This window comes from Anarhichas minor, unplaced genomic scaffold (assembly GCF_050575085.1).
Source record: "Anarhichas minor isolate MPS153535 unplaced genomic scaffold, ASM5057508v1 ptg000026l, whole genome shotgun sequence".
NCBI lineage: Eukaryota > Metazoa > Chordata > Actinopteri > Perciformes > Anarhichadidae > Anarhichas > Anarhichas minor.
In genome coordinates, this window is record NW_027466472.1 from 1,680,001 (window position 1) to 1,707,522 (window position 27,522).

The 27,522-nt window shown below is 44.8% G+C and overlaps 1 protein-coding gene across 1 annotated transcript in view; it reads left to right on the forward strand.

Annotated features, from left to right (window-relative positions):
* Positions 1-27,522, forward strand: part of pik3cb (phosphatidylinositol-4,5-bisphosphate 3-kinase, catalytic subunit beta) — a 48,425-nt gene that overhangs the window by 17,912 nt on the left and 2,991 nt on the right. The window contains exons 3-22 of the mRNA XM_076100701.1: positions 6,346-6,541; positions 8,956-9,184; positions 10,996-11,216; positions 14,758-14,943; positions 15,738-15,905; positions 19,166-19,255; positions 19,408-19,662; positions 19,786-19,882; positions 20,522-20,652; positions 20,972-21,022; positions 21,903-22,091; positions 22,483-22,604; positions 22,871-23,014; positions 23,125-23,224; positions 23,767-23,963; positions 24,066-24,175; positions 24,322-24,400; positions 25,981-26,148; positions 26,293-26,416; positions 26,529-26,674. Coding sequence (XP_075956816.1) covers positions 6,383-6,541; positions 8,956-9,184; positions 10,996-11,216; positions 14,758-14,943; positions 15,738-15,905; positions 19,166-19,255; positions 19,408-19,662; positions 19,786-19,882; positions 20,522-20,652; positions 20,972-21,022; positions 21,903-22,091; positions 22,483-22,604; positions 22,871-23,014; positions 23,125-23,224; positions 23,767-23,963; positions 24,066-24,175; positions 24,322-24,400; positions 25,981-26,148; positions 26,293-26,416; positions 26,529-26,674 — 2,966 coding nt within the window. The 5' untranslated portion in view covers positions 6,346-6,382. The remainder of the gene's footprint in view (positions 1-6,345; positions 6,542-8,955; positions 9,185-10,995; positions 11,217-14,757; positions 14,944-15,737; positions 15,906-19,165; positions 19,256-19,407; positions 19,663-19,785; positions 19,883-20,521; positions 20,653-20,971; positions 21,023-21,902; positions 22,092-22,482; positions 22,605-22,870; positions 23,015-23,124; positions 23,225-23,766; positions 23,964-24,065; positions 24,176-24,321; positions 24,401-25,980; positions 26,149-26,292; positions 26,417-26,528; positions 26,675-27,522) is intronic.

The window sequence follows — 27,522 nt, forward strand, 5'->3', positions numbered from 1 at the left end:
CTTCAGCGTGGAATGGAGATAACTGACATACCAGGGAGATGAGCGGAGACCAACGCCGGCACCCAGTCAGCAGAACCAAGAACATTCCTGAAGAGAAAGTAAAGATGGGTGAAAATGTAGATATGAGGGGGACACGGAGGGTAGAGAGAGCTTCCTGCACCTGAAATCCCCAATTCATTACTCTACAGATGTTGGTTGCGCCTTGTCAAGTGTAGCAGCGTACAGATAGATCGACCGTCAAAATCTGTTGAAATCACAGACTGTATATAAGAAGTGGACGTAGTCACTCATTGGTTAATGGACTGCTGAATTGAAGCCTTGAGTTCTGCGATTTTACCGTCGCCATTTTGGATTACGGCCGTCGCCATCTTGGCTTTTTTTTGCGACCAGTGAACGGAAGTGACCATATTTTCTCTGCGGAGGACTGACTTGGAGACGCTGTATACAGCTCTGGTAGGGTAGCGACCTGTCAATCACAAGGTAGCCCCGCCCTAAAGCATACCCTGCTCTATGGTCTATTTTTTAGATTTACTAAATGAACATCATGCTGTATTGAAGAAGACTTGAAACTAGAGATTGAGACCATAAACTCATGTTTACAATGTTTACTGAGGTAATAAATCAAGAGAGAAGTAGAGTCATTTTCTCATAGACTTCTATACAACCAGACTTCTTTTTGCACCTGCTGGTCAGTAGAGAGAATGCAAGCGTTAAGACGCTTCCACATCGGTTTTACGTTGTAGAACTGGAGGTTTCCGCCTGGTTGAAGTATCCTTTTATCTTTTTTTAAAACACACGGTGATGTGCTGTGGACTCTGTTTGACTATATGTGCATAAACAAACCTTGACTTTAACTAGAATTCAGTGAACAACATTAAAAATAGCTCTTCAGGAATAAGAATAGCAGCGGAGCCTCTGATTCAGCTTTTTATGAATGACTGGTGGGGACTTTTGCTCTGGTCGTTGTTTGTCACTCATTTCCTGTCTAGTGTCATTGCTTCCTGTCTGAGAAGTGGGCATGTGCCTCTGTGTCACTGGAAGAGGTTATTATGATGGAGCGCTGTTAGCTGTCCGGATGTGGTTGGTTCACACACACACACACACACACACACACACACACACACACACACACACACACACACACACACACACACACACACTCACACTTGCTCCCACTCTATCACTTAATCCATGCTTCCTCTCAGATACGATATGCATGGAGACAATTTGTTCTTTGGTGGGTGTGAGAATATCTTTACAGGGGATTTGGTTTCAAGACACTTCCTTGTCTCCAGTTCTGAGCACGATTCAAACACTGAGATTCTGGTTTGATTTGTAACGTCAGCTGAAACTGATTTGAGGTCCTTGTACTTTTCCATGTTATGCAACGTTATACTTCTACTCAGAGGCAGATATTGTAGCTTTTACTCCGCTACATTTTGTCTGACCGTTTCAGATATAATTTGTCCTCCAAATCTTGTGATTTTACATTAGATTTCCAAATAAATCCATAAACGAAACCTTTTTTTTGTGTTGAGTAAATTCTCCTACTCATTAAGCTGAATAAGGTACTTAAACATTCTCTCAGATCAGCTGGAAAAATGCATCGTCACAAAGCGGCGCTACAAACGCGTAATGATATTATAGAATATGATCCATTGCTGTGGATTAAACTACCCAGCAGTATATAAAGGAGTTAAGATCAGCACAACCTTAAACATCTAGAGCAGGGAAATGTAACATACAAATAATCACAGCAGTCGTATTAATCCAAAAACACTCACAGGAAACGTTTTACTGCACAATGACTGCTTTGACCTTTGACAGGCTACTTAAAGTACATTTTACTGATGATACTTGATACTTTTTTTTAAGGTAAGGTTTCTCGTAAGTGTTTTCACAGTGTTTTATTTAAAGGATCTGAATACTTCCTCAACCGCTGAATAGAATGCAGCAAAGACCTGACAATCAAATAATGTCACGTGTGTAATATGAGAGGTTCAATGAACGCAACTTCTAAGCACTTATTGTAAAAACACTACAGTAACTGTGTGCAAACACATATTCCTACATGCGCACACACACACTCAAACGCGTCTCTGTCACTGACTCAGCCGCTGTGTGTGTGTGTGTGTGTGTGTGTGTGTGTGTGTGTGTGTGTGTGTGTGTGTGTGTGTGTGTGTGTGTGTGTGTGTGTGTGTGTGTGTGTGTGTGTGTGTGTGTGTGTGTGTGTGTGTGTGTGTGTGTGTGTGTGTGTGTGTGTGTGTGTGTGTGTGTGTGTGCGCGCGTGAGAGTTAGTGACCGTTCCACCTGAATGTGTGTTTACTGTCTACAGTCCACTCCTAAATTCAGTTAGTGCTCCACTGGTGACTCACATGCACTCCAGCCACAGTACACACGCACACACCAGCTGACCGCTTATCCACACACCACCCACACAAACATACAGCCTTTCTGTCACGCACAGACCAACACACACACACACTAATAGTCAGCCAGATATTAACACAGTAAGTATATTGAGCCCAAAGCTACACAGACTTTTCATTCCTCTCTGCCGCTCTGAGAGAGGTCGTCCCTTAGCTGAGTTTTTAGTAATCATTGATTAAGAGAGGAACATGCCCCTTTTTAAGTGAATGGACCGCGTGCTGTAGCTGGGATGCTTTCAGGTTTCTGTCCTTGCCTCTTGTGACTTTAACAACGTTTAGTCTACAGACTGCGTGGGTGCAGCTCAGCAGCGTCTGGCTTTGTCGTGTTGCAGCATCATGATCGGTGTGCTTCGCTCTGTGCCTCTGTGGTTAGCGGCTGAGAGTGAAACGGGATATGTGGTGGTGGCACTAACAAACCAATGTCGTGGTAAAATCAGGGCTGCAATTATTGAGTGTTTTGATTTATTGATTGTTCTGCTTTCAGTTAATCGGGTTATCGATTAGTTTGTAAATTATTTGAAAACTATGAACAAAACCTGTCTGAACTTCCTAAAGGCCTTTTTTAAATAACTTTTTTGTTCCAACCAACAGTCTAAACCCCAAATATATTAAATTTACTGTGAGATAATACAGAGAAAGGTATATATAGTATGTGTAACATCTAGCTAGAGAATTCTTGTTAAATGACTTTAACTCATCAGGTAACCAAATCATTTCAGCACCAATAAATGAAAGTGTTTCTGTGAGATGTAAACATAATTGTCTCTTCTTTCTTTGAAAGATGCGATGGGTGGAGACCTGGGAGTCTTTTCAAATTGACACACACACACTCTCTCTCTCTCTCTCTCTGTCATTCTGCTTGCCCATAGGTGGAAACGCTGACTCAGGCGGTCTCAGTATTGCCTGTGTGATCGTCTCCACACTTTGCTGCAGTACAGTGTTTGTAGCGGGGAGGTGACGAGGTCTGGGATCCTCTTTGTGAACTTTATTTTTAGCACGTTGTGGAAGAAAATGTGTCACGGGACCCTTAATCACCAGCCATGAGTTTTTTTTATACACACACACACACACGCGCGCGCGTGCGCACAAACTATTTATGTTGGCCCTTCTTTTTCAGTCAGTCAGTCACACAGAGACGCGTGGACACACACTCCATTGTAAAGAGCCTCACAGGCCTCCGACTGTCAGACAGAGGGAGCTTTAGAAAGAGAGTGCTGAGTAACACCAGTGTTTAAATAACCATAAATGCATCTGGGCCTTCACAACATGTCACTGTCACTGGATTCAGAGGAACCAGTACTTCCATCACAGGCAATGACTTGCCTCGTCTGTGTTAACAGAGGCTGGACTTTTTTTTTTGTGGTCGTATCGTCCTGCGTGTCGCTCTGTGTTCTCTTCTTCAGAAGTGAAGGCCATTTGAATGAAACCAGCATGCTTCCCTCTGATCTACCAGCTCTCCTTTGATTTACAAACACTCCCCCTTTTTCAGTGCTTCCGCAGATATTTGATCAGACATGAAGATTTAAAGCCGTGATCGGGGTGACGGTTCTATCTTTCTTCCCAGGCTGCTGTATTTTTAAGTTTGTGAAAAGAAACGAGCGGGGGGCGCATTCAGATCAACAATGAACCTCCTACCTGAAGAAAATCATGACCCAAAGTTGCGACAAATGCATTGAATTACAGTTGTTTACGTAAACACAAAATATGCCTCGGCCTGCAGAGAAAACCAGGCAAAGCACATGTAAGCAGGGTCATATTTCTGCACCTTCCAACACAAATAGTCCTTTTGAAGTGTTCCCGGGAGCTGTGACCCCGGAGGCTCTGGAGTGAAACATTCTGCTAATGTTGGCCGATCCCTTCAGGCCCGTCTGTTTGTTGTCACATGAAACTCTCTTTTCTCCCCGATCTCGCAAACCCTGCCTGTTCCCCCACTGATCCACCCGCTGAAACCTGACCTTGCAGCAGACCTCTGGCTGTCTGCCACCATACCCTCAATAACCCTGCTCACCTGTGAATATAATGTGTGTGTGTGTGTGTGTGTGTGTGTGTGAGACAGAGTGCGTCTCCATCCCAGCAGGATGAGACTCTATTCAAGCTGTCTGGTGTGAAGACGTGTTTGTAGACGTGCATGCACATACACATACGCTTGTTCATCCATCCCCTGAGCTCCCAGTGCTGTCAACGCATCAGACAGACACGCTGGGTGTCGTGTTACTTTTCATGTGTGTAACTGTACACCTTTGTGACATTCGCCATTGTCTGCTGCCCCCCTTTTAACCGTTCGTTTGACTGGTTTCTTGTCTAGTTGCCGCCAGGAAGGAAGTAAGTGTGTGTGTGTGTGTGTGTGTGTGTGTGTGTGTGTGTGTGTGTGTGTGTGTGTGTGTGTGTGTGTGTGTGTGTGTGTGTGTGTGTGTGTGTGTGTGTGTGTGTGTGTGTGTGTGTGTGTGTGTGTAAAACACCGTCTCGATGTATGTGGAGGCAATTTCAAACATAAACGTTCCTGCATGTTAATATAAGTGGTTGTGTGAACCTGATCATGTCCTGCGTCGCCCCTGATCGCAAGCAGTAAGTGCAAAGTCCCTTTTTAGGAGATGTTTGAGCAGATCACAGAAACACACACACGAGAGATCGCTTCCGTTTTGCGTGGCCGATAATGGTGAGTGTCCCGAGATCGTGGCTCCAAGTGCACAGCAGATTTACTGCACCGTCCTCGGGGCGCACGGCATAAATGCGGCCGATCTGCCGGTAGCTCGAGCACTTAACTTAGAGGGGGGAGAGACCATTAGTGGCAATCAGGGCTGTCACTTTTAATGGGCGGAATCGAGACGAAATGGAGATGATGGACCTGCGGCCGAGTGGAAGAGTTAATGCTCTGTAGGCCCACTTGACGACTGGGTAATGAGAAAAAGGGCAGGTGGAAGTGGCGTGACGGTACAGCTGTGGTTGAGGCACACGCCCAAATGGAAACCAGGCTGTGGGCACTTTTTACACCAGCAGCTGGGAAAAGTCACTTACTGCAGCTCCATGGAGCTCTGTGCATTTAACATGCATGTGTTTGTGTGTCCACGTGTGTTCCTTGTCCGTGAGTGGCATGTCTATTGGTCTATATGTCATGGGTACTGCATGTGCTGGATGTTGAGTCCTGTGCACGTCTCAGTTGCAGACAGAAATAGACTCTTCTCAGCCAGTGCTTTTGAACATGAGGAACGGTCCCAGGCTGTGTGCATGTGTGTGTTGGGTGTGCAGATGCGAGGAGGGGAGGCTGACCTTTTGTTCTGTTTGCTTAGTGGGCATTCCTCTGAGCACTGGCCCTCACCCAAGTTAAAGCCAGTGGCCTCCTGCTGGACTCGGCGCAGTGCTGCCTCCAAAGGGACTCGGTGACACTGAATCATTTGAGCCGGTCCACTAGTTAGTTATTTAGAAGACGTGTTTGCATAGCTGTCATTTTACTTCTTGAAAAGCCTTTCTTCAAACTTTTTACCGTGAATTGATATGATCAGTTTTTAAAATCTCAGCTCTGTGACTTCAACTTGCAGTTGTCTTGTTGATTGTTTAAACCAGTCTCAGATCAGCCTAAACAACCTTTGAGGAATGGCCTAATGGCTGACTGGAACACCAGATGAGCAGCAAGGTTTCCGGGGAAAGTGTCATCAGCCGGAACAACACGGGAGTGTAGCCCGCTGACGGTGGGCAGAGCTCATTGTTTGTTGAGAGGATGAGTGACTTGTGAGATCATCTAACCAATGCTTTGTATTAGCTCTGAAGCTGCTGTTTTGTCAGCCCTCTAACCCCGGCTGTCATTTTCTCCACTGTAATTACCTTTTTAAAGGCTGAGTTGTGCTTATCTCAAAAACACAGCCTTCAAGCATCCGAATGACCGATTGAGAACAAATATATCTGTCCTCTGTCCCTCCAGGTCCTTATGGTTGAGGTGGCGTGTGGTGCCCTTTGCCATGCCTCCTGCCATGACAGACCTCCTGGACATATGGGCGGCCCACTCTCACCTGGCCGGCCACGCTCTGGACCAGATCACTGTGGACTTCCTGCTGCCCACCGGTATCTACATCCAGATGGACGTTCCACGCGAGGCCACCATTCAGCACATCAAACTGGTGAGTGGCACCGGGGATACTTGCAGCCACATGTTGCTGCTGAAGGCGAGGTGGTTACGACACTACGGATGATTAATAAAATCAACTTTCAACACACTTAAAGGAGATACAATCCATGTATTTACTTGTTGTGTGTCCACGTTATTGTCCTCACATGGCCTGTTGTCTAATTGACTAATAAGGAGAAAACACAGTCTACATCCCACACACACACACACACACACACACACACACACACACACACACACACACAGACACACATATTTAAAGGGACACACGTCACCCAGCTGGTCAGTTATTATCTGATGCCTTTAATGTGATGGAGGTGGCTGTTGTGGCCGGCTGGCTCGTGTGTTTTTTTGTTTGCGAGTAGCTGTTGCTCTTCAGAACGCAAATACCTCATGACATCATGTGTGACTGCAGCAGATTCTGTGAAGCAGATGTCAGAAGTCACAGACTTGATGGGTCTTTTAGAAGTTGTCAAGGGAATGGCTTACGTTGTCTAAAGAAGTGGCACAGAGTTTGTGTAGGTAATTAAGATGATAGTCTTAATGTTTGGGGGTTATTGTCGCCCCTGTGATGGGATTCAGCTATTGATTTAAACTACACGGAGGTGGCCCAGAAAAATGGAAACGCCTGTGCGATGCGAGGCGGTGAAATAGGATACGGCCCTGCAAGAAATACAGCCTAACTTGAGGCTTGACTATGTGCTGGTGTTTTGTTAAACTGTATTGAAAGCTGTTACATTGAAATATCCACGTCAGAGAAACACATTACAGTATAATGTGTTTCATTACAACAGCTTCATGAATGGCTTTTGAGTTTAAAAAAAGATGCGTTTTGCAGAGTTGGTATTTTATTCCCGTCTGTATTTAGGGCCGTTGTAATGATTGCATTTCTATTTGTGCAGTTTACTCGGTGTGCAACCTTCTCACAGCTGCATTCGTTTATATTTAGATCCACGTAGACAACTTCCCCTGCATTGATACACAACCTCAAACATGTTTTCCCCAGACATGCAGGCTCTATAAAATACAAGCCTGAGGAGGTTGTTCTGAATAGCAAAGAAACAAGTCGGGGTGTGTGACCAAAGACACAGAATGATTTCGCTTTAGACGTTCCTTCTTAGCAATAATGTTTTTCCTGGAACTATACAATGAGGCAGGTCTCTTCCCATGTTCAGGTCTTTACATTCACCAGGACTAAATGTTGAGTGTGTATTCTTGAATGAAAAGACATCTGTTGGCAAAGCACACGTGAAAGGTCTTCGTTCCCCGAGGGAAGCGTGTAGAGACGCAGCGGAAAGCTATGACAAATGATATGTTACTGAAGCCAGAAGTAGAGAAGAGACTAATAAATGGAAGGGGGGGGGGGGGACTGATAAGAGGAAGCCAGGAGCAGCTTCATACCAGACTCTATCAGCTATCAAGAGGAGCAGGCTGCTGAATGACTGCATTTCATTCACACTAATAAAGATGTGAAGTCTTGTTAAGTTGCAGGAAACTATTGTAAGTTTCATCACTACAGATGTAGCGCGGCGATACTTTTTCTAAAGCAGGTTTGTTCTGTGGTTCGTCTCAACATGCCGTGAAATCACAAGTGTTCCCCGGACAGGAAGATATTTGTTTGGAGGGCAAGAGTGTTCTGTTGTTCCGGTCTGTTGCGGGCATCGCTGTGTAACCTCAGACAAACGCATTGAACCTGACAAACCCTGTGATCACGCTGTGGTTGCACAGGGGACATGAATCACGGCGGTAAACATTATTCACATCCTGATCGGCTCACCCAGAAGCTGTGTCATGTTTGCCGTGAGTCATGTTTGTTCCCCATCGTGAAGGGTACACTTTCCTTAACATATTTACGTCATTGTTCCATGTTGTTGTGATTAGTCTTGTCCCTAATGGGAATCAGGCATTTCACTTCTCAGATTCACCAGAAGCATTGAGATAGTCCACAAACCATTATATATTATTTATATATATATATATATATATACTGTATATATATAATAAGGATGCTGTTTATTCCGTTTGCACACATTCTAAGTAGGTGTAGATTTAGATTAATGGAGACAATAAAACAGCTCAGTCCTCTGAGGTGATTAAACATTTGATGAAACTCTGAATATTTATTGATGCGTGAGGTTAAAAAAGACTTTCTTACTTGATGGGAAAGATCTGCATCGTATATTCCAGCAATGCAGTAGCTTATATCAATGCAGCGATTAATTGATAGTTAAGATTACTCTCTGCAGGTATATATATATATATATATATATATATATATAATAAGAATGCTGTTTATTCGAGTTGCACATATTCTAATTAGGTTTATATTAAAGGAGACAATGAAAACACTCCCTGTGGTTTTGTAGTGCAGAAGCACTTCACCCTGATTCATCTCCTCCCCTCCAGCTCTTATGGAAGCAGGCTCAGTCGTTCCCACTGTTTCCCTCCCTGGGCGACATGGAGAGCCACATGTTCGAGTGCGTCAACCAGGCCGCCGTGCACGAAGAGCTGGAGGACGAAACGCGCCGGCTGTGTGACGTTCGCCCTTTCCTGCCGGTCCTCAAGCTGGTGACGCGCAACTGCGGCCGAGCAGAGCGCCTGCTGGACTCCAAAATCGGCGTGCTCATCAGCAAGGGTAAGACGGGATCCCTGTTTAAAGGCCTTTTCCTCCAATTTAAAGTAGCAGGCCATCATACAAGCTCTCACACACATTACTCCGTCCCTGATTGATCCGTGTGCTGTCCCTGTTTGACATTCCCAACAAAGAAAAGGCACTTAAGAGTTGGTAAGTGGGACGGTAAATTTCTCCCCACATACACACGACGCGCCTCAAGCACCTCTTCCAGTATGCTAAGTATCTGTGCTACTCGGCACATTCACCGCAGACGTCAGACGCGAGGCCGTCTGCAGCTGGCTCCCATCAGCGGTCCCGGTCTGATAGGGAAGCGCGAGGATCGACTGGACGTCTCTCCCCGACATGTCTTCCATCACCTGTCACTTTGCGTTGTCTCTGGTGAGGAGCAGAGGGGATCGATTAGTACTGTAGCACAGCCCAGTCCTCTGAAGTGATTAAACATTTGTTGGAACTCTCAATATTCATTCATGTGTAAGGTTAAAAAAAAGACTTATTCGACACAAAAGATCTTCAGTTAGACTCGTATATCTATGTCGTATATCCCCGCAGTGCAGTAGCTGTTATCGCTGTAACGATTAGTTTATAGTTCAAGGAAAACTCTGAAAAAATGATAAGCTGCTGCATCAATCATCAAAAATAGTTGCAGGCAAACATTGGCTGGTTCCATCGTCTCAAATGTGAAGATTTGTTGCCTTTCTTTGTCTTTGGACTGATTTAAATCTATCTCCTCGGGCTGTGTGAGTTCATAACGAGCATTTTTCACTATTTGCTGACATTTTAAAGACAAAAAGATTCATTGATTAATGACGATAATATCTTGTTGCAGCCCCAGTTGCATGCACACATTTTTTTCATTTGATGTAGTCACACCGTGACACAAGGTCACACACACAAACGGACGCGTTCAGCCCTCTTCCGACCGAGGTATCCAGGATCACGGAAGTCCTTCGGTCACAGCAGACCTGTTCAGAGGGAGAGATCAGGGCTCTGAGTCTTAATTGAAGGAGACTCGGACGATATTGATATTCTCCCCTCCTGGCTCCACTTTGCTCTGACGTGATCTTTAAAAAGGCTTTTGTCAGAGTAATGTGGTGATTTCCAAAGGAACCCCACAGGCCGTCTGGATAGTCCCCCACACAAATCTAACCTTGTGCAGAGCACAGTAACAAACTATTACACACTCACACCATGATTTAGTTTTTTTCCTCTCCAGGAATACAGTCACACGTAGCGGCTTGCACACTCACACAATGCAGCTAATGTGGTCCAGAGCCCTTCTTTTGAGTGCTGAGGGTCATATGAGTGCTAAATGTTGTTTTCATTACCAAGAGACTATTGTGAGGCACCCTCAGACAAAAGCTCTCTTGGGAGCAGAGACATGAAGTACCATCAGACTAACAGCTGTTCATACCTCTGGCGTTTGAATATTCGGAGGCTGTGCTTTAATCCCGTGAGAGTCTGCTGCTCGTAATCCCTTTTACACGTTCAGTGCTACTTTGTGCGTGTGTCTGGCATCAAGTGCTGCACAGGTGTTTGAATTCACAGGCTTTAGTTGCCTTTAAAAATGCATAATCATGCACACTAGAATATGCAGCGTCACACTTGACAGCACTTTGAACTTCTCGAGCTTCATTTTCACATGTAAAAAAACAGATTAATCAGGATCAGTGCCTGTTTGTTAAGATTGTTGATTATTACATTTAGTTCTCACAACATGAAGACGTCTCCTCTAGATAGTGTTACAGTTGAAATCATGACGTATCTTTGTTCATACCAGTGCTGCAACGATGTCCTTTCCCTTCCACCACTAGGTCTCCATGAACTCGATGCCATCAATGACCAGGAGGTGAAGGATTTCCGCGGCAAGATGTTTCGCCTCAGTGAAGAGAGGATGCAACAGGTCCAGATGATGACGTGCAAGGAGTGGCTGCAGGTCTGCTTCTCCCCAGAGCTGGAGCCCTCGGCCATCACCGACGGGCTCAACGACCGGCCAACCGACCTGAAAGTCATTATCCACTTCGACCAGTCTCAGGTGAGAGTCTGTAGTCCAGAGCTGGAAATGTGGAACACTTTCAGCGGTGTGTTTGGGGATTTATTTAGGATATAGATTGAGAATAATCTTTAAAAACAAATAGACTCGTTGGTGACTGTTGAATCTAGGTCATCTAACAATAAAAACAACTCGGCAGAACATTTTGCTCCACAAACGAGGTTGGCAACATTACGGTCCTTTGTGTTGTGTCCACAAATGTTTGCATCATAAATAATTTAGCCTTCACAGGTAACACAGTTTAAATCAATGAAGTCACTAAGATTACCAGTGAAGACTATTCAAAACGCAATAAAGTCATGGATAGCTAGTACATTGAGGAATTGTTGGTCTCTAACTGTATCATTAATCTGCATCATTTGCAGAAAAATCAGATAACCCAATATTGTTCGACAAAAAATGTGATTTGTTAGTTTTGAATGGGTACAATGTAGTCATCTAACAAAATGCACGTCTACATCCTGTTCCAGACATCCAGGACAATTGTTCTATATAGAAATTTGCCAGAGGGAAGAACCTTATAGGACGAGACACGAGGAGTATTTCTCCCTTTACAATCCTTGATTTCATTAGATCGTGACGATGATGGGAAGATGCATTTTGAATTAGAGACATTAAACTTTAATGGTAGCGAATATACCGCTCCACCTCTTATGGAAAGGGCCAGTTGATCTGGTTTTGAGCATCTGATCAGGGGGCCTCCTGGGAGAACCTCCCGTTAGAAGGTTTTCCCGGCACGTCCAACTGGTGAGAGACTCCCGCTGTAGAGCCAGAACATGCAGGAGAGAGTATTTATCTCGTCTGGCCTGGGAACGCCTCGCGGTTCCCCAGGAAAGTGCTGAGAAAACGCTGCTGGGGAGACGGCCCCTGTGGCCTGGCCCCTGATAGGAGGAAGATGGATGTATGGTAGAGAATATAGATTAATATGAAATATAAACCACTGTATAATAACAACTAAATGCTCTTTACTTAGACCTTGTCTTAGGACTCATGGTTATTTGAGTTTACATCTATTTGCCTTTCAGTAAATTGTACAAACACAATAAATGAATTAAACATAATTAGGTCCTTATTGTTAAATGACTTTACGTTTAGTATTACGGGAAATAGCACTTGGATGGACTACATTATGCTGGGAGGGATACTTGTACTTCTTGGTAGAAAGCCAATTTCTTGTTGTTTTGTCATCTTTAAGTCGATTTGCTTTTCTCACTACATGAGTGACCTGCGACAGGTCTCCACATGAGGTCTCCAAACTGGTTTTTCTCAAGAAAACACACACAAAACGCTGTTTCAACACGTCTTTAATATTTCCCTCATGTAACGTCAGATCAGTCACCGTGTCATGTTTATTCATGCCAATATCCAACAGCCAAGATCTGACAACAGCAACTTTTGGTCCGTGTTGTAAACGCAACACGTACAGTGACTCGTTACAGCCGAGCCTTCAGCCACCAGGTCTCCCCCCTCAAACTGTATCTTGAGCTCTCATTGGCTGAAGCTCCCCGACAGACTCCGCGTTGGGTATCTGGAATGCGTCTGCGACGCATCGGCGAGCTTCTTGGCTCACGTCTTCGAACAGTTCCCACGTAGCTTTGGAGCCTCTGATCCGGGGCTTTTGTCAGGGAGCTCCTAAAAACTGTCTGAAGGTGTGTAATTTGATCTTCGCACTAGTCATCCTTTTTACTAATTGAACAAGAAAAAGTCAAATCTATTCATAAACCCTTTAGCCGAAACCCTACAACACACATCCCAGAATAACGGTGTGACTTACTGCAGCAGACAAAACCACCTTGTTTGAGCAGAGAAAGTAGCCATGTGACTCCACCAGCGCGGGCACTGAGCCTCTTTTTTCTATTTATTTTATTTTTCTGCTCACAGTTGGCAGCTCCACAGTAGTCCACAGTAGTCATGTGGCCGAGCCCAACTAGCAAGTCATGTGACAACACTTAAAGTGGGTCAAAACCATCAGCGAAATGATGCCATCCTCCCAGACACACACATACACACATTAGTAGCATGGCAGCTCAAGGGACCCGAGCACTGATTAAAGTGAACTTCTTTTCGCTCCTTCTCTGAACTCCCTGATTGTCTCCTTCCATCTGTCTTTGACTCTCCGTCTCCTCTGTTATATCAATAATGTTATTTCATCATAAAACAGATGGTCATGTCCCTCCAGACCTGTGTGTGTATATCAGCTTTGATCAACATCACACACACACACACACACACACACACACACACACAAAGACAGGCCATCTGTGCCACGGCGCTCAGGTGGACATTGGCAGGAAGTCTTATTTAGGAGTTCAGACACAATGAGCCACATTATAAACAGGAAGTGTGGTGGTGTGGCTTGTTGTTCTAAGGTGATAATGACCAAAGTTCAGTGGTATTAGGATTATGCATTATAATTCAGTGGTTAACCCCGGTCTTGTTCTCTCTCTGCATCCTAATCTTATCCTCAGCATCTAAATAATATTCAGAAAGTAAAATACTAAAGTGCTTTCATGATATCCCAGAGCTGTTGCTTTCGTAGCTCCACCGTAATGCGACGTAGCCGTGACCTTTCTTTGTTGTTAATTATTAATAAATGACGTTTTTTATTCAACCTCCAGGAAATAATAATTCCCTCTCAGGTATCGGGTCAGTGCTGAGCTACAAATAGGAGGAAGCATATTAGACTGGCTATGGCCAATCTGTGGAGGACACACACACACACACACACACACACACACACACACACACATGTGCACACATTTTTAGAGCACAGTGTGTTCATTCAGCCACAAACACACGCATGTCCATCAACTCAGAGACTGTGTGTGTGTTGCTCATGTCCATCAATCTCTTATTCTCTCTCTCTCTCTCTCCTTTTCTCCACTTATCTGATCTCAATCTCTGAACCCATCGGCGGTTAAGCCTCTGGGAGTGAGGAGCTATATTTCTGGGGTTTCAGTGTAGCCGGCGTGCATCTGGGCCAAGACTTCCTTCTCTTTGAGCCGCTCGCTGTTTACAGTTCGATTAGCAACTCGAGATGCAGAATTGTGACTTCTGCAACAGGATTGTTTCACAAGTAGCCAGTTCACGAGCTACTGTTAAACATAAAAAGCGAAATCATCGTTCAGACGAGAGCCGATGTGTTTTGCGAGAGTGCATCTCGGCCACTGCTCTCCACACGGACCGTTTACCTGCTTTCAACCAAAGCCTGCTTAATCGTGATTGGTCGATACGACTCGGACTACAAACGTAAAACCAGAACGATTCCAAAACCAAAATCTTGTCTCGTTTCCTACAGCAATGAATCTAGAATTCTATTTAATAACGGCTGTGTGTTTCTGTACCGAAAAAGTGGTGAAGAACATGTTTCACTATCTTATAAACCTTCAGCTTTGTTATCTTATGTCATCCAACAGCCTCCTCTTGACATATTTTAGTCTAGATTAAGAAAAAAATTGGTTTAAGGAAGAGATGTTGTTAAACAAGGGTTACAATCTCTCCGTTTCCCCGTCTTGTCTTGCAGGACTCGGCCAGTCTGAAGGTGCCGTTGTCCTGTGTCCCCTCGGAGCTGAAGGAGCTGGCCCTGAAGAAGTGGCTCACCACCCACGGGCCCGAGGAGGATGAGGAGGAGTGGCGGGGTCAGTACGTGCTGAGGGTCAGCCACTGTCTGGAGTTCCTCTGTGGAGACCAGCCCCTGATTCAGTACAAGGTCAGTGGCTACACGGTGGACCCGGTCAGGTGTCTGTCAGTGAGTAACTTAGAAATAGGAACAGGAAAGAGCAGAGCTAGTCCTCCATGAAAAAGCTTTTTTCATTGTTTTATTCTAAGTATCTACAGCATGGTTAGCACAACTGTTCTAGGTCTGAGAAAGTCATCTAGGTTAATATCAGTGTGACGATTAAAAGCCTGTTAATAGTTGGGTCTTACTGGGAAAAGTTTAGGTTTTAACTCAAACGAATGCGCAAATATAATATTTCTGTAGCGATGCAGATGATGGACTGTGTTTCTACAATATGAATGTTTATGCGTTTATAACCATTATTATGGTGTGCATCAGGCACAATGAAATGATAAAAACACGCAACTTAGGAACGCGTGAACAGGTGTCCCATCGTTCTGTTTGCGCTCCACATATTAAAGCTCCGTGTTTGATAAAGGTATCAGCTATGTGGGGAGTTTTCAGTTGCCATGGAAAAACTATTTACATAAGGGCATCGCACAAAGACGGCACCGAGTGAGCACGATTGCAATTTTCCGCTGGAAGCACAGTACGGGTCAGAGCAGGTAAAGCATACATTAGCGTGCTGGTGTAAGCAGAGAGATGTGTATGAATAGAAGTATATGGACAGTTTAACATTAGAACCCAACAAAACGAAAGCCGAAGGCAGGCTTTTATTGCAGCCTCGGTATGTAAACGTGTGTGCAGCTGAAGTTCAGAAAGCTTAGTTTGGTTGGTTACGTGTCTTTTTCTGGCATTGATTCCCTGCCCTGTCTTGTGTGCAGTACATCCGCTCGTGCATGCAGGCCAAGGAGTCTCCGCACCTCACGCTGGTCCACACCAGCACCGTCAAGGGCATGTTTGACAAGGAAATCTCTGCCATCGGAGCTGTGGTGTCCCGCAAGTCCTCCAACCCACCTTTACCACTACCTCCCAAGAGAAGGGTTCCCATGGTGCGTGTGTGCGTGTGTGCGTGTGTGCGTGTGTGTGTGTGTGTGTGTGTGTGTGTGTGTGTGTGTGTGTGTGTGTGTGTGTGTGTGTGTGTGTGTGTGTGTGTGTGTGTGTGTGTGTGTGTGTGTGTGTGTGTGTGTGTGTGTGTGTGTGTGTGTGTGTGTGTGTGTGTGTGTGTGACTTTTCACTTCTGTGTTGTGGTGATCTTGTCTATCTATTTTATTTCAGATAAATTGGGGAGTCTTTAGTGGCTGAAGTGAAGTCAAACTAAAGTTGTCATTTCCGCTTGTTGGAATTGTTTTCATGTACTATTATTAATGTGGTTGTTTTCACTGTCGGTCTCAGGATGTAACATGAGGCATCGTTAGGATTAAAACTGAGGGTGTGTGATGCACATATGAAAATGTTTTCTAGATAACAATCGCTTCATATCCCGCCAGTGTTCTTGTTCCACCAAAATAGTAAAAGCTCCACCGATGATTGAGTCACCTGCACTGAGCGAGGCAGGTGTGGAGGTTTACCTAGTAAACAAGTACTTGGCAGCTGCCACCTGTCTTTTATGAGCCAGTGTTCTCGGAGCGATGCCCTGCCAGCATTGGTCACATTGTCAGAAAACATCTCCAGCTCCTCGCTGCAGCTGCTGCCGCTGCCAGGTGCGCAGTGACATCACTCCTCCATGTGTGTGCGTCCACATTCTAAATGTCAGGTTGGATTTAATTGGCCTTCGTTAAGTCTCCCGGGGGTTTGTAATTGCCCGGTGTCATGCTGACAGTCGATGCGTGGCGATTGTGTGGTTTGGAAAGTCTGTAAATATCACAGGTGTGAATCCTCATATCACATATAATATTAATAATAACGGGTCAACAGTTTGCAAGCTTCAGATCTGTGCAGAGCAACAAAATGGCAGCATAGAATCTCTCTTTACCGCCGTTTTAAACGAAGCCCCGAAACTAATTTATAAGCTTTATCTGTTACGCCTGTTCGCCATCCGAGCTCAACCAAGGTTTGCTTTAGGAGGGCCACTGTTGGAGCCACTATTATACTTTAGTTCTTTCGGTTTATTTACTTACGTCTGATGGTCTTTTTCGAGTTAGCAGGGAGCCTTTTATGTAGGTTATAGAGATTACAGATTTATGGAGGGACTTTTTCCTCACAATTCTTTACAAGACTTTACATAATCCTCTCATCCCGCCATGCAGTTCACTCCAGAAGTGATTTATTTCTTGGCTTTTTGGGAGAGATGGACACAGGATAACTGTGAAATAGGAACGAGAGACATTTCCAATGACACTCCACTGTAACTCTGTCTAGGTAACCAACATGATCAATTCTTTGGAGACGCAACTTAAGTATACTTAACAATCCACAAATGAAAGAACCTGTTGAGACAGAGGTTAAGCTGTATGTGGAACAAAATGATGAGAGCTAGGGGAATCCCTCTTTGCTTTGAGGTATTTTTGCAATCTCTTCTTTTCTTTGTGCTCTTAAATTTGCAAAACTATTCATTATTATTATTAATAATTAGGGCTAAAATGTAAAATTATTTTTAGTTTAAAATGTCTCAAGGCCATGCCTTAAAGTGTCTTAAACCAGTAATCGATGTAATTGCTGCCAATTCGTTTTCTTTTTGACTGACTAATCGTTTTAGCTCTGAATTTGGTCTACGTTCTCTTTCCGTGACTCTTTACGATCAATCTTGTTTCCGTCAACGCAGAAATATTTCGTCAATAAAGGCGAAAACTCTCCGTCGCCTCACGTTTGAATACAAACTATTACCTTCAGGCAGATGTTACAGAGCCAGTAAAAGCAACCGCTTCAAGCTTTCTTTCCTCCCAACGAGGAAACGGGTTCATCCTTGTTCGTAGTTCACAGGAAGGAGGAACTGTTGTACTCTTGTTTTATGTATTCAGTCTCTATGACTTCTACGATTCTCTCCTGTTTTATAATGTAGTATGTTGTTGTTTTTTCTATCTGGTCTTTGGTGTATAACTGATGTCTGTTTGATGTTATTGTTTTAAACGTATTGCAGCTGTATGCAGCACTATTGCCCAAGCATAATAAAGTTTATCTTATTTTATTGAAGCCTTCATCACCTCCTGGCTGCTGTAGCACCTCGCCCTCACCGGTGAATATCTCTGCTTACAGCTAGATACAAATTCACCTGCCGACGTGTTTACTGGAATTTAGAAACACGATCCGGTTTCACCAATTCAAGAAGCCTGCAGGGAATTTCTTCAAATTTGGCAGAAACGTCCAATGATGAACTCAATGAAGAACTGATTAGTGAAGCTTTGGTGGTCAATGGGAACTCACAAAACATGTTTCTCACAATATCTTAGGAATTCACATGCTAGTTATGACGATTTCACACAAACAAATAAAATGATGAAGTGATGACATCTTGAACGGACACGGATGTAAACTGCAGCATGACTGGTTGTTTTCTCTGATTTGTTTGTTTGCGGTTTTGGCTTTCCTAATTTAATCTGATTGAGTATTCGTAATGCTTTACTTATCACGTTGTCACGTTGTTTAGCACTTTAACTGTATAACCGCGACACAGATATGGAGGCAGACTGCTGGCACAGACGGCGTCTGTGCCAGCAAGTGAGACTTACTTTCAGGAAAGGAACCTGTTATTGGATGCTGTAGGAAACTTAACTGACAATTTGTCCCAAAAAAAGTACTGCCGAGAGCAGGACAGTTTGTTTTGTGAGGATACAGTACACGGAGTTCTTGTTTCTGCCTGTAATTGTAGGGGCAGACACAAATAGTCTCTTATCTGACATGAGGCAAATTACAAGCACGCATCACGTCCACACACGCACACACACACACACACACACACAGAGGCAGCAAACAGCAGGAAGTGTGCTAGTTAGTCATCATGTTCATAGACTCTAGGTGTCATGTGATGCTGTTTTTCCCGCTGACTGCTGACCCTCGCAAATCCACTTGGCTTGACATCAGAATGACCTGTCTGACCTCCCACAGTGTGTGTGTGTGTGTGTGTGTGTGTGTGTGTGTGTGTGTGTGTGTGTGTGTGTGTGTGTGTGTGTGTGTGTGTGTGTGTGTGTGTGTGTGTGTGTGTGTGTGTGTGTGTGTGTGTGTGTGTGTGTGTGTGTGTGTGTGTGTGTGTGTGTGTGTAACTGGTGGGTGTGAAGAAGGACTGTGTTGTTGAGTACATATTTTCGCACTGTATTATGCAAATACTGCTCACTCATTGCAAGTGTGGCTTTCTCTTCTCTCCTTCCCTCTGCAGCAAGTACAGACATGTGTGTGGGACGTGTCCAGCCCGTTTAAGATAGTCCTGGTGAACGGCAGCAAGGTGAACGCGGAGGAGACTGCCAAGGTAGACTCTTGCTCTGTCCACATCCATAACAATCTTTTCTATTCCTGTTGTAACGTCACTGCGCACACACACACACACACAAAACCTGCATGCACAGTTGTTACACACAGCTAAAACTGTGATCGTGTAAAGATCTCCTCCCATCCACCCAGGTCCAGGTGAGGGCGGGGCTCTTCCACGGCACGGAGCTGCTCTGCAAGCCGGCGGTGAGCAGCGAGAGCAGCGGCCGCTCAGACCACACGTGGAAGGACAGCACGCTGGAGTTTGACCTCTCCGTCTGTGACCTGCCGCGCATGACCCGCCTCTGCTTCGCCATCTACGCCATCATGGATAAGGTCAAGAAGCAGAAGTCTACCAAGAATGCCCACATAAACAAGTACCAGACCATCCGCAAAGCGGGGAAAGTGGTGAGAAACGACCTCGAACTAAGGGCGTAAAAAGCAATAAAGGCCTCTTCAGTCTCCACTATCTTTATTATGTAATTGATAAATTATTGATTTTGCTTTGTTTTCCCTCTCTGTGTGATCCAGCACTACCCTATAGCTTGGGTCAACACTATGGTGTTTGACTACAAAGGCCACCTGAAGACCGGAGACATCATCCTGCACTGCTGGTCGTCCTTTCCTGGTATATCTATTATATCTACTGGTTAGGGATGGGCATTTTAAGTCATTTCCATATTTGAGTACTCATTCAATTACTAAAAACTCGTGGGAAAATAAAGCTGCGGTGTGTTTCCAGTTGTGATTTAAGTGGCGTGTGACTGTAACATATGACGCCGCACTTTCCCTCATACATCTTCTCCACTCTTTTGGTTGCTGTTCGCCGCGATGCTAGCTTGTATTTCGGCTCATCTCGCAGAAGCCTTCACCACAAACATATCCCCAGTCACCGTTTCTGGCTAATCTTCTCTGCCCTAGCGGCATTACAACGGCGCGTGCCACCACTGCTAAGCAAATGAGGAGGTTATCTTTCTGTGCTGTTATCTCCTCGTGATTAATGCACAAATGTGTAATCGGTTCTATTGCAAATTTAACATTACAACCCTTGCACATTCATTTATGTACGTTTTGTTTTTCTTTACAAAGCAAAACAAAGTGATTATTAATATACGCTGAACGTATGCTGATGTCTCAATGGAGTACTCAAATACTAACGCCCATCCCTACTTCTCATATAATTCAACCAGGGTAAAAGGAGCTTCTCCGGTGCCACCGTGCAGTAAATGCACGTGACTTCATGTGTTTCTTAATGTGTCTCACGCAGACGAACTTGAAGAGATGCTGAACCCCATAGGAACCATTCAGACCAACCCGTACACCGAGAACGCTACAGCGCTGCACATCCACTTCCTTGAGTACTCGTCACACTCCATCGTCTTCCCTCCCTTTGACAAGGTCAGACAGTGTCCCACTTACGGAAACAAACTTTCTTTTTTTTACCACTGTTAGGATTCATGCAGATAAAGTTAAATTTGCAATGCATGTAAGCAAATGATCTGCCGTGATTGTTCCACACTTAGACTACGTCTGATCTCTGGATGAGACTTTTCTTTTAAAGACTTGACTGCAGTTGAATTTGTCATTGCAGCGCCTTAGTGCTCTTCATAATGGCACCTAGTGATTGTGATGAGGTGGAGGATCAGGACGTGCTCGGCCTGCCGAACGCGCTGGATCTGTTCACTCATGCGGCGCTCACTTACTTTGTTTTTGGCAGATATTGGAAAAAGCTGCAGAGATCGCCGGAGCAAGTGACTGCGGAACTATGGTGAGTTCATGGACAGTGGGAGATAATTGTGTTGAGTATTTGCGCATTCAGGAAAAGTGATATATGTGTGTTTCAAGTTGGCCTGTTACAAATGCTGCATGGTTTCTCTCCGTCTCCCCCTCTCACTCACACACCATCAGTGTGGTATTATCTCGCTCTGCTGGTTTCCCTGGAAACCCATTGTTATCACTTTGGCAGGGTGTAGCTGCAGAATTATTTCAGTCCCCTTCAAAACTACAGACTCTAATCAGATTGCTTGTATGTTTTCCCGTCTCGCCGGCCCTCAACTAAAAGCCCACTCCTGGGCGTGTTGCAGCCAGTTACGTAATCCTGTGTTAGGTAGAGGGCATGCCTGAAGTTACACACCCCTTTAAATGTAAGGTGTGTGTGTGTGTGTGTAAGGACAGACTAGCACCGACTACAACTCAGTGTTTACTTTTTATTGTATCTCAATTTGTGCCTCAAATTACAGATCCACACAGTAGCAGCTCGTCTAATATCATTCCTTTGTAAAGAAGCTGCCATCTGTTTTTCTTTTAGCACTACTTTGCGTTGATGTTATTGGCTTTTTTAAATCAAAGTGTCCCGCTTGAATCAGACCGCATACATAAAGCGAGACAATGTGAGGCCTTGGTTTGTAGATTGTGTTGAGCTGCATTCAAGGCGGTTGACGTAGAACTTGCTGGACGCTTTGACACACTCCTGCCATCCTGTGGTTATTTCTGGTCGCTGCGCATCGTCGTCCTCTCATTTCCAACCGCATCCTCCTAATTCTCCTTCATCCTTCCTCTCACCCCGTCTCTCCTCTGCATCTTCTTCATCCTCTCCTTCTCTAACTCCCCCAACTTCAACCGGCCTTGTCCTCGTTGCTTCTCCTCAGGGTCGCGGGGGGAAGAAGTTCCACATAGAGCTGAAGGAGATCATGGAGCGCGACCCGCTCTCTCAGCTGTGTGAAAACGAGAAGGATTTGATTTGGACACTACGCTACGACTGCAGAGAGAACTTTCCTCAGTCGCTGCCCAAGCTGCTGCTCTCCGTCAAGTGGAGCAAACACGAGGACATGGCCCAGGTTAGTTTGTGCATTTCAGTTGTGACTGTGGCTAAGTGGATAGCAGGGCTGTCCTTCAATCAGAGGATCGGTGGTTCGATCCCCGGTTCCGGCACCTGTGACAGACAGACATTAAACATAAAATGTTAATTTATTATGCGCAGGAAAGAAAACTGTGATCGGTTATTATTACTGTACGACTAATTGTGCAGCCGTGTGGGTGCTTTTGAGGCTTATCCAACTTTTTTAACAAAGGTTTTATTCACTGAGCTACACAAGGACTTCATGTAACTGATTATATGTCTGGGTACCAGTTTCTGAGAGTGTGTGTGTGTGTGTGTGTGTGTGTGTGTGTGTGTGTGTGTGTGTGTGTGTGTGTGTGTGTGTGTGTGTTTGTGTTTGTCTCTCTCAGCTCCAGGCACTGCTTCAGATCTGGCCCAAACTGAGTCCCAGAGACGCTCTGGAGCTTCTGGACTTTAACTACCCTGACCAGTATGTCAGAGAGTATGCAGTGGGCTGTCTGCGAGATATGAGGTAAAGATATGTTTCCGCCCACACATGTATTTTTACATAACACACCGTCTTTGTCTCATATTCAAGCTCTTACATATCATCCCCTGTAATTGTGTACACCTTGTTACATTCCCCATTACTATATATGTGTGAATTACTATCAGTTGATCAGTGCTGTGTGTTGTTTCGTTTCCTGAAGAGAGACACAAATCCAACTAAAAGTTTTGAAAATGAAACGGGATAAAAAAAAAAACCTTCCCCTCACTCTCCGTCCCTTTCCTCTCCAGTGAGGAGGAGCTGTCTCAGTACTTGCTACAGTTGGTGCAGGTGTTGCGCTACGAGCCCTACTACGACTGCGCCCTCACCCACTTCCTGCTGGAACGTGCCCAGGGCAACCGCAAGATAGGACACTTCCTCTTCTGGCACCTGCGGTATGTACAGACGCACGTTGCGCATTAGTGAGAAAGGGAAAGACTTTGTATCCAGTTGAGTCACGAGAGGGTTTCTCTTCTGACTGTGGCTGTTCTGCCGCCCTCTACAGGTCGGAGATCCACATGCCGGCTGTTTCTGTCCAGTTTGCCCTCATCCTGGAGGCCTACTGTAGAGGCAGCATCCCTCATATTGAGGTTCTAAAGAAACAGGTAGGACACACGCTTACTCTCACTCTCTTTTTCATTTTGCCTCTAGACTCTTCAGACTGCCTCAGACTTTGACATTGCTAGTCCTCACACGAGAACCGGAATAGTCTATTGTCAACCCCCGTCAGGACTACATTCATGCTATTTTTAGCTCGTCACAGAGACAACAGCGTCGCCCTCCTGACCTCCTACACTGTTCATTCTGACAGTCACTCCTGTGGACGCTTCCTCCTACTTCCTCATCATTTATATGACCTCCTTCCTGTTTGGAGGAGCACACACAATGCTGACATAGTCTGTAAAAGGAGAATGAGCTCAGTCGTCTCAAACTTGGATGAAGAATTTCCGGGGTTCTGTCGACTGTTTTCAGTCAAAGAAACGCAACTCATTGTTGAGCTTTGCTCCGTTGCCTATTATGTTGTTATTGTTAGATGTATTGTATGTTTTATTAGTGATTCTATGTGTGTGTAAGGTGACATCGAGTGCCATGAAAAGCCCCCATTAAATACAAAAGTATTATCTAAGTGTTGTTCTGACTGTTCCAGGTGGACGCCCTGAGTAAGCTAAAGTCGGTGAATGAGCTCATCAAGCTGGGAACCATCAAGAACGCTCGGAGTAAGACCAAGGAGGCCATGTTGACCAAGGAGGCCATGATGACTTGTCTGAGGCAGAGCGGCTACTCAGAGACTCTGTCGGACCTTCACTCCCCTCTGGACCCCAACATCCTGCTGTCCGGCATCAAGTAAGACGACTCGGTTTCAGGATGCGGTGGAACTTTTTCGTCCTCTGTTTCGCGGTGCGTCATCCCCCGTCTCTCTCTGTCTCTGTCTCTCTCTCCTGTCAGTGTGGAGAGGTGTCGGTACATGGACTCCAAGATGAAGCCACTCTGGATTGTTTACAACAACAAGCTGCTGGGGGGAGACACCCTGGGAATCATCTTCAAGAATGGCGATGGTAGGAATCAAAGACTGGGGCTGGAGGGCGGGAATAAAAGAGAAAAGAGGGTGGGAGGAGGGTTAGGGGTCCTTCACGAAGGTGAAGGATTGAAATCACTTTACATCTTTCAACTAAAATCTGTTTTTGCATTTCCCTCTTCCTAGATCTAAGGCAAGACATGTTGACCCTCCAGATTTTGAAGTTAATGGATCTGTTATGGAAGGAGGCTAATCTGGACCTCAGGTGAGTTGTGAGTTGTGCGTGCGTGCGTGCGTGCGTGCGTGCGTGCGTGCGTGCGCGTGTGTGTGTGTGTGTGTGTGTGTTAAACAGACAGACAGACATTGTCGAGCTTGTTTGTTCCTGCTCTCTGTAGGGAAGGGGAAGCTCTGGTGGGGTGCAGCAGAGGAGGGGAGAAATTAAATTACCCCATGCTAGTTTGACCTCCAACCCTTCTACACCCTCGATATCCACACACGCACACAATATCTGCATTACAATCCTAATCAAATCCACAATTTCGCACTTTCACGAACCCCCTTTTCTCGCTCCGTCATGCGCCGACACATCTGGAGCCGAGCGTTGGAGGGGGGCTGTTTTGACAGTTGAGCTTGAGGACGGTGCTTCAGATTACAGGAACACGGAGTTCAGAGTTCGAACACGGAGTTCAGAGTTCGAACACGGTGACGGGACGTCCCGTACGGAGGGAGGGACAATGTAATGAACCCACTACGATGTGGTGGACGTGGGCTTGTTCTGGGTTTTCTTGCTGATGCATTTCATCGCACACATCCTTACTGTCTGTCGTCATTTTCTTCTTTATTCAAAGTCAACACCTCTCAAGTTTAGTATGATGTGGCATTTGGTCTCCATTAGTCAAACTAATTAAATCTAGAAAGTGAGCCAGCTTTGAGCGTTGGGTTCATGGCTGTCTGATATTTGAGACTTGGGGCCACTATGTCAGTAAGGAGGGTAAAAGATTTGTCCAGGTCACATAATTCTGCGTCCTGCTAAATGAAGACATACCGCCATCTTGTAGAGGGAAATCCACGCGAATGAGGAAAAGTAATGTGATCTGCATGCCATCACGTAATCACCGTATGTTCTCCACCCTAATGTTCTCATCTGTCTCAACTCAGTGGTAACAGTATGATGTACAAATAAACCACAGCCTAATATCTTAATCTCATAAATACATAAGACTGGAATTAGATCTACAGCAACGCACACAAAGCTACGTTTACAATGACTGGTCAAATGACCCAAATCAGATTTTTGGATCATGTTTTTGGGGAATGCATTTTGTTCTTATGTTGAAGTGAATGAAATCGGGAGCTGTCACCATGACATGTGATATTTATTCCAGTAGGTATATGCAGAGTGTTTCTAGTGTAAACCAAATGTGAAATCTGGTATTTGTAATAAACTAGTAGTTGAGATGACTCACTGATTTTTCTCTAGAAAATGTAAACAGATGAAATTGTGGCAATAAGTGTGAAGAGGCTTTATTTTAATTTTATTTTAGTCATTTAAATTTGTATTAATTTAAACATTGACATTATACATAGATACAGAAATTAGGTTTCACAGACAGTATTAAATTTTTTTTATATATATATATATAAATAAATAAAATTAAAAAAGAAATACTTAAACCCCTCCCCACCCCATTTATTATTATTATTATTATGTGTTGTACATGTATCAGTAGGGGTTGCCGTGTGTCCCCCGTTCGATATATTTTTCTCTACCCACCGACGGCTCCGGGATCGATTTGTTCACAGTGACTCAGTTGAAACCTTTTTCCGTCTCTGCCCATCGTTCAGAATCGTACCATACGGTTGCCTAGCAACAGGTGACCGCGCGGGGCTGATCGAGGTGGTCTCGTCGGCCGACACGATTGCCAACATCCAGCTGACCAGCAGCAACGTGGCAGCAGCGGCCGCATTCAACAAGGATGCCTTGCTCAACTGGCTCAAAGAGAGGAACTCTGGGTAAGAAAGCTGCCTGAGGCCCAAAGGTCCAAAAAAACCCAATTTTCCTGTTGTTTGGAAAGACACTTGAGGTTTTCTCAGAAGAGAATCCAGAAAACAAATGTGCTTGAATGCCTCCTGTGTGTGTGTGTTTTGTATCGACAGTGATGCTCTCGAGCGGGCCATCGAGGAGTTCACTCTGTCGTGTGCAGGCTACTGTGTAGCCACCTACGTCCTGGGCATCGGAGACCGCCACAGCGACAACATCATGGTCCGGAGCACCGGACAGGTTGGACACGCGCACCGTTTGTTTCACCTGTATAAATTACCCAGTAACTCCCTTAGTTCTTTTCCCTGGTTGTCCTCGCCGCTCACTGATTTGGTCCTTCTCGTCCCGTCAGCTCTTCCACATCGACTTCGGTCACATCCTGGGCAACTTCAAGTCCAAGTTCGGCATCAAGAGGGAGCGAGTGCCATTTATCCTCACACACGACTTCATCCACGTCATACAGCAGGGCAAGACGGGATACACGGAGAAATTTGGCAGGTTTGTTCCACTTTTATCTTCAGCAATGATTACTGGTGCCTGAGCTTCTACTGCCCACTGCTGGTGGGAGATGGTACTGCTCTATCTGACCTATGCAACCAGTGGGTTTAAGAACCACTGGTTGCATCGGTCAGTTAGTGCAGTACCCTCTCCCACCAGCAGTGGGCAGTAGAAGCTCAGGAGCTGATGAACATCACTGAGCAAAAATGTCCTCTGTTAAAAATCAATTCAACTGTGTAGTCAAGTAAAATTGGTCCGTAGTTTATTTGAAGGAAGGCATGTTTGACTATCACACACACACACACTGGTCAGTTGTTGACAAACAAACATGATCAACAGTGTTGACACACACACGCACGCACACACACGCACAGGCAGAAGGAGATTGTAAACAATGTATTCATATATGCTGAAGGATGAAAAGGTTTAGATTTAATCCACTCTTACATTAAGTCTCTTTTTTTTCTACATAAGATGGGTAAAATTTAAAATAAAAAGATATGCACAATTTGGATATAGGTCCTCATACTACATTTTGAAGTTATTATTCCCAGATACAGATGACTCATTGTTGCAGTGATCACATAAAAAATATACCAACCCAGGCAACATGTTTCTGTGGTATTGAAGCTTGAGGGAGGTGTGTGTTGGAGTGCGCATGAACAGAAATTTAAGTTCTTTTCATAGTTATTTTCAGTAAATAGGCCTCATTCTGCCGTCTGTATGTGTCTCGAGATGTGAAACAGTAATCAACTTTGATCCGCGTTGGATTTCTTGAATTTGAGAGAAAATTGGACCTGGAAAGTCTTCGGAAAGTAATTTAATTGAATGCTTAAGAAGTTGTCTGA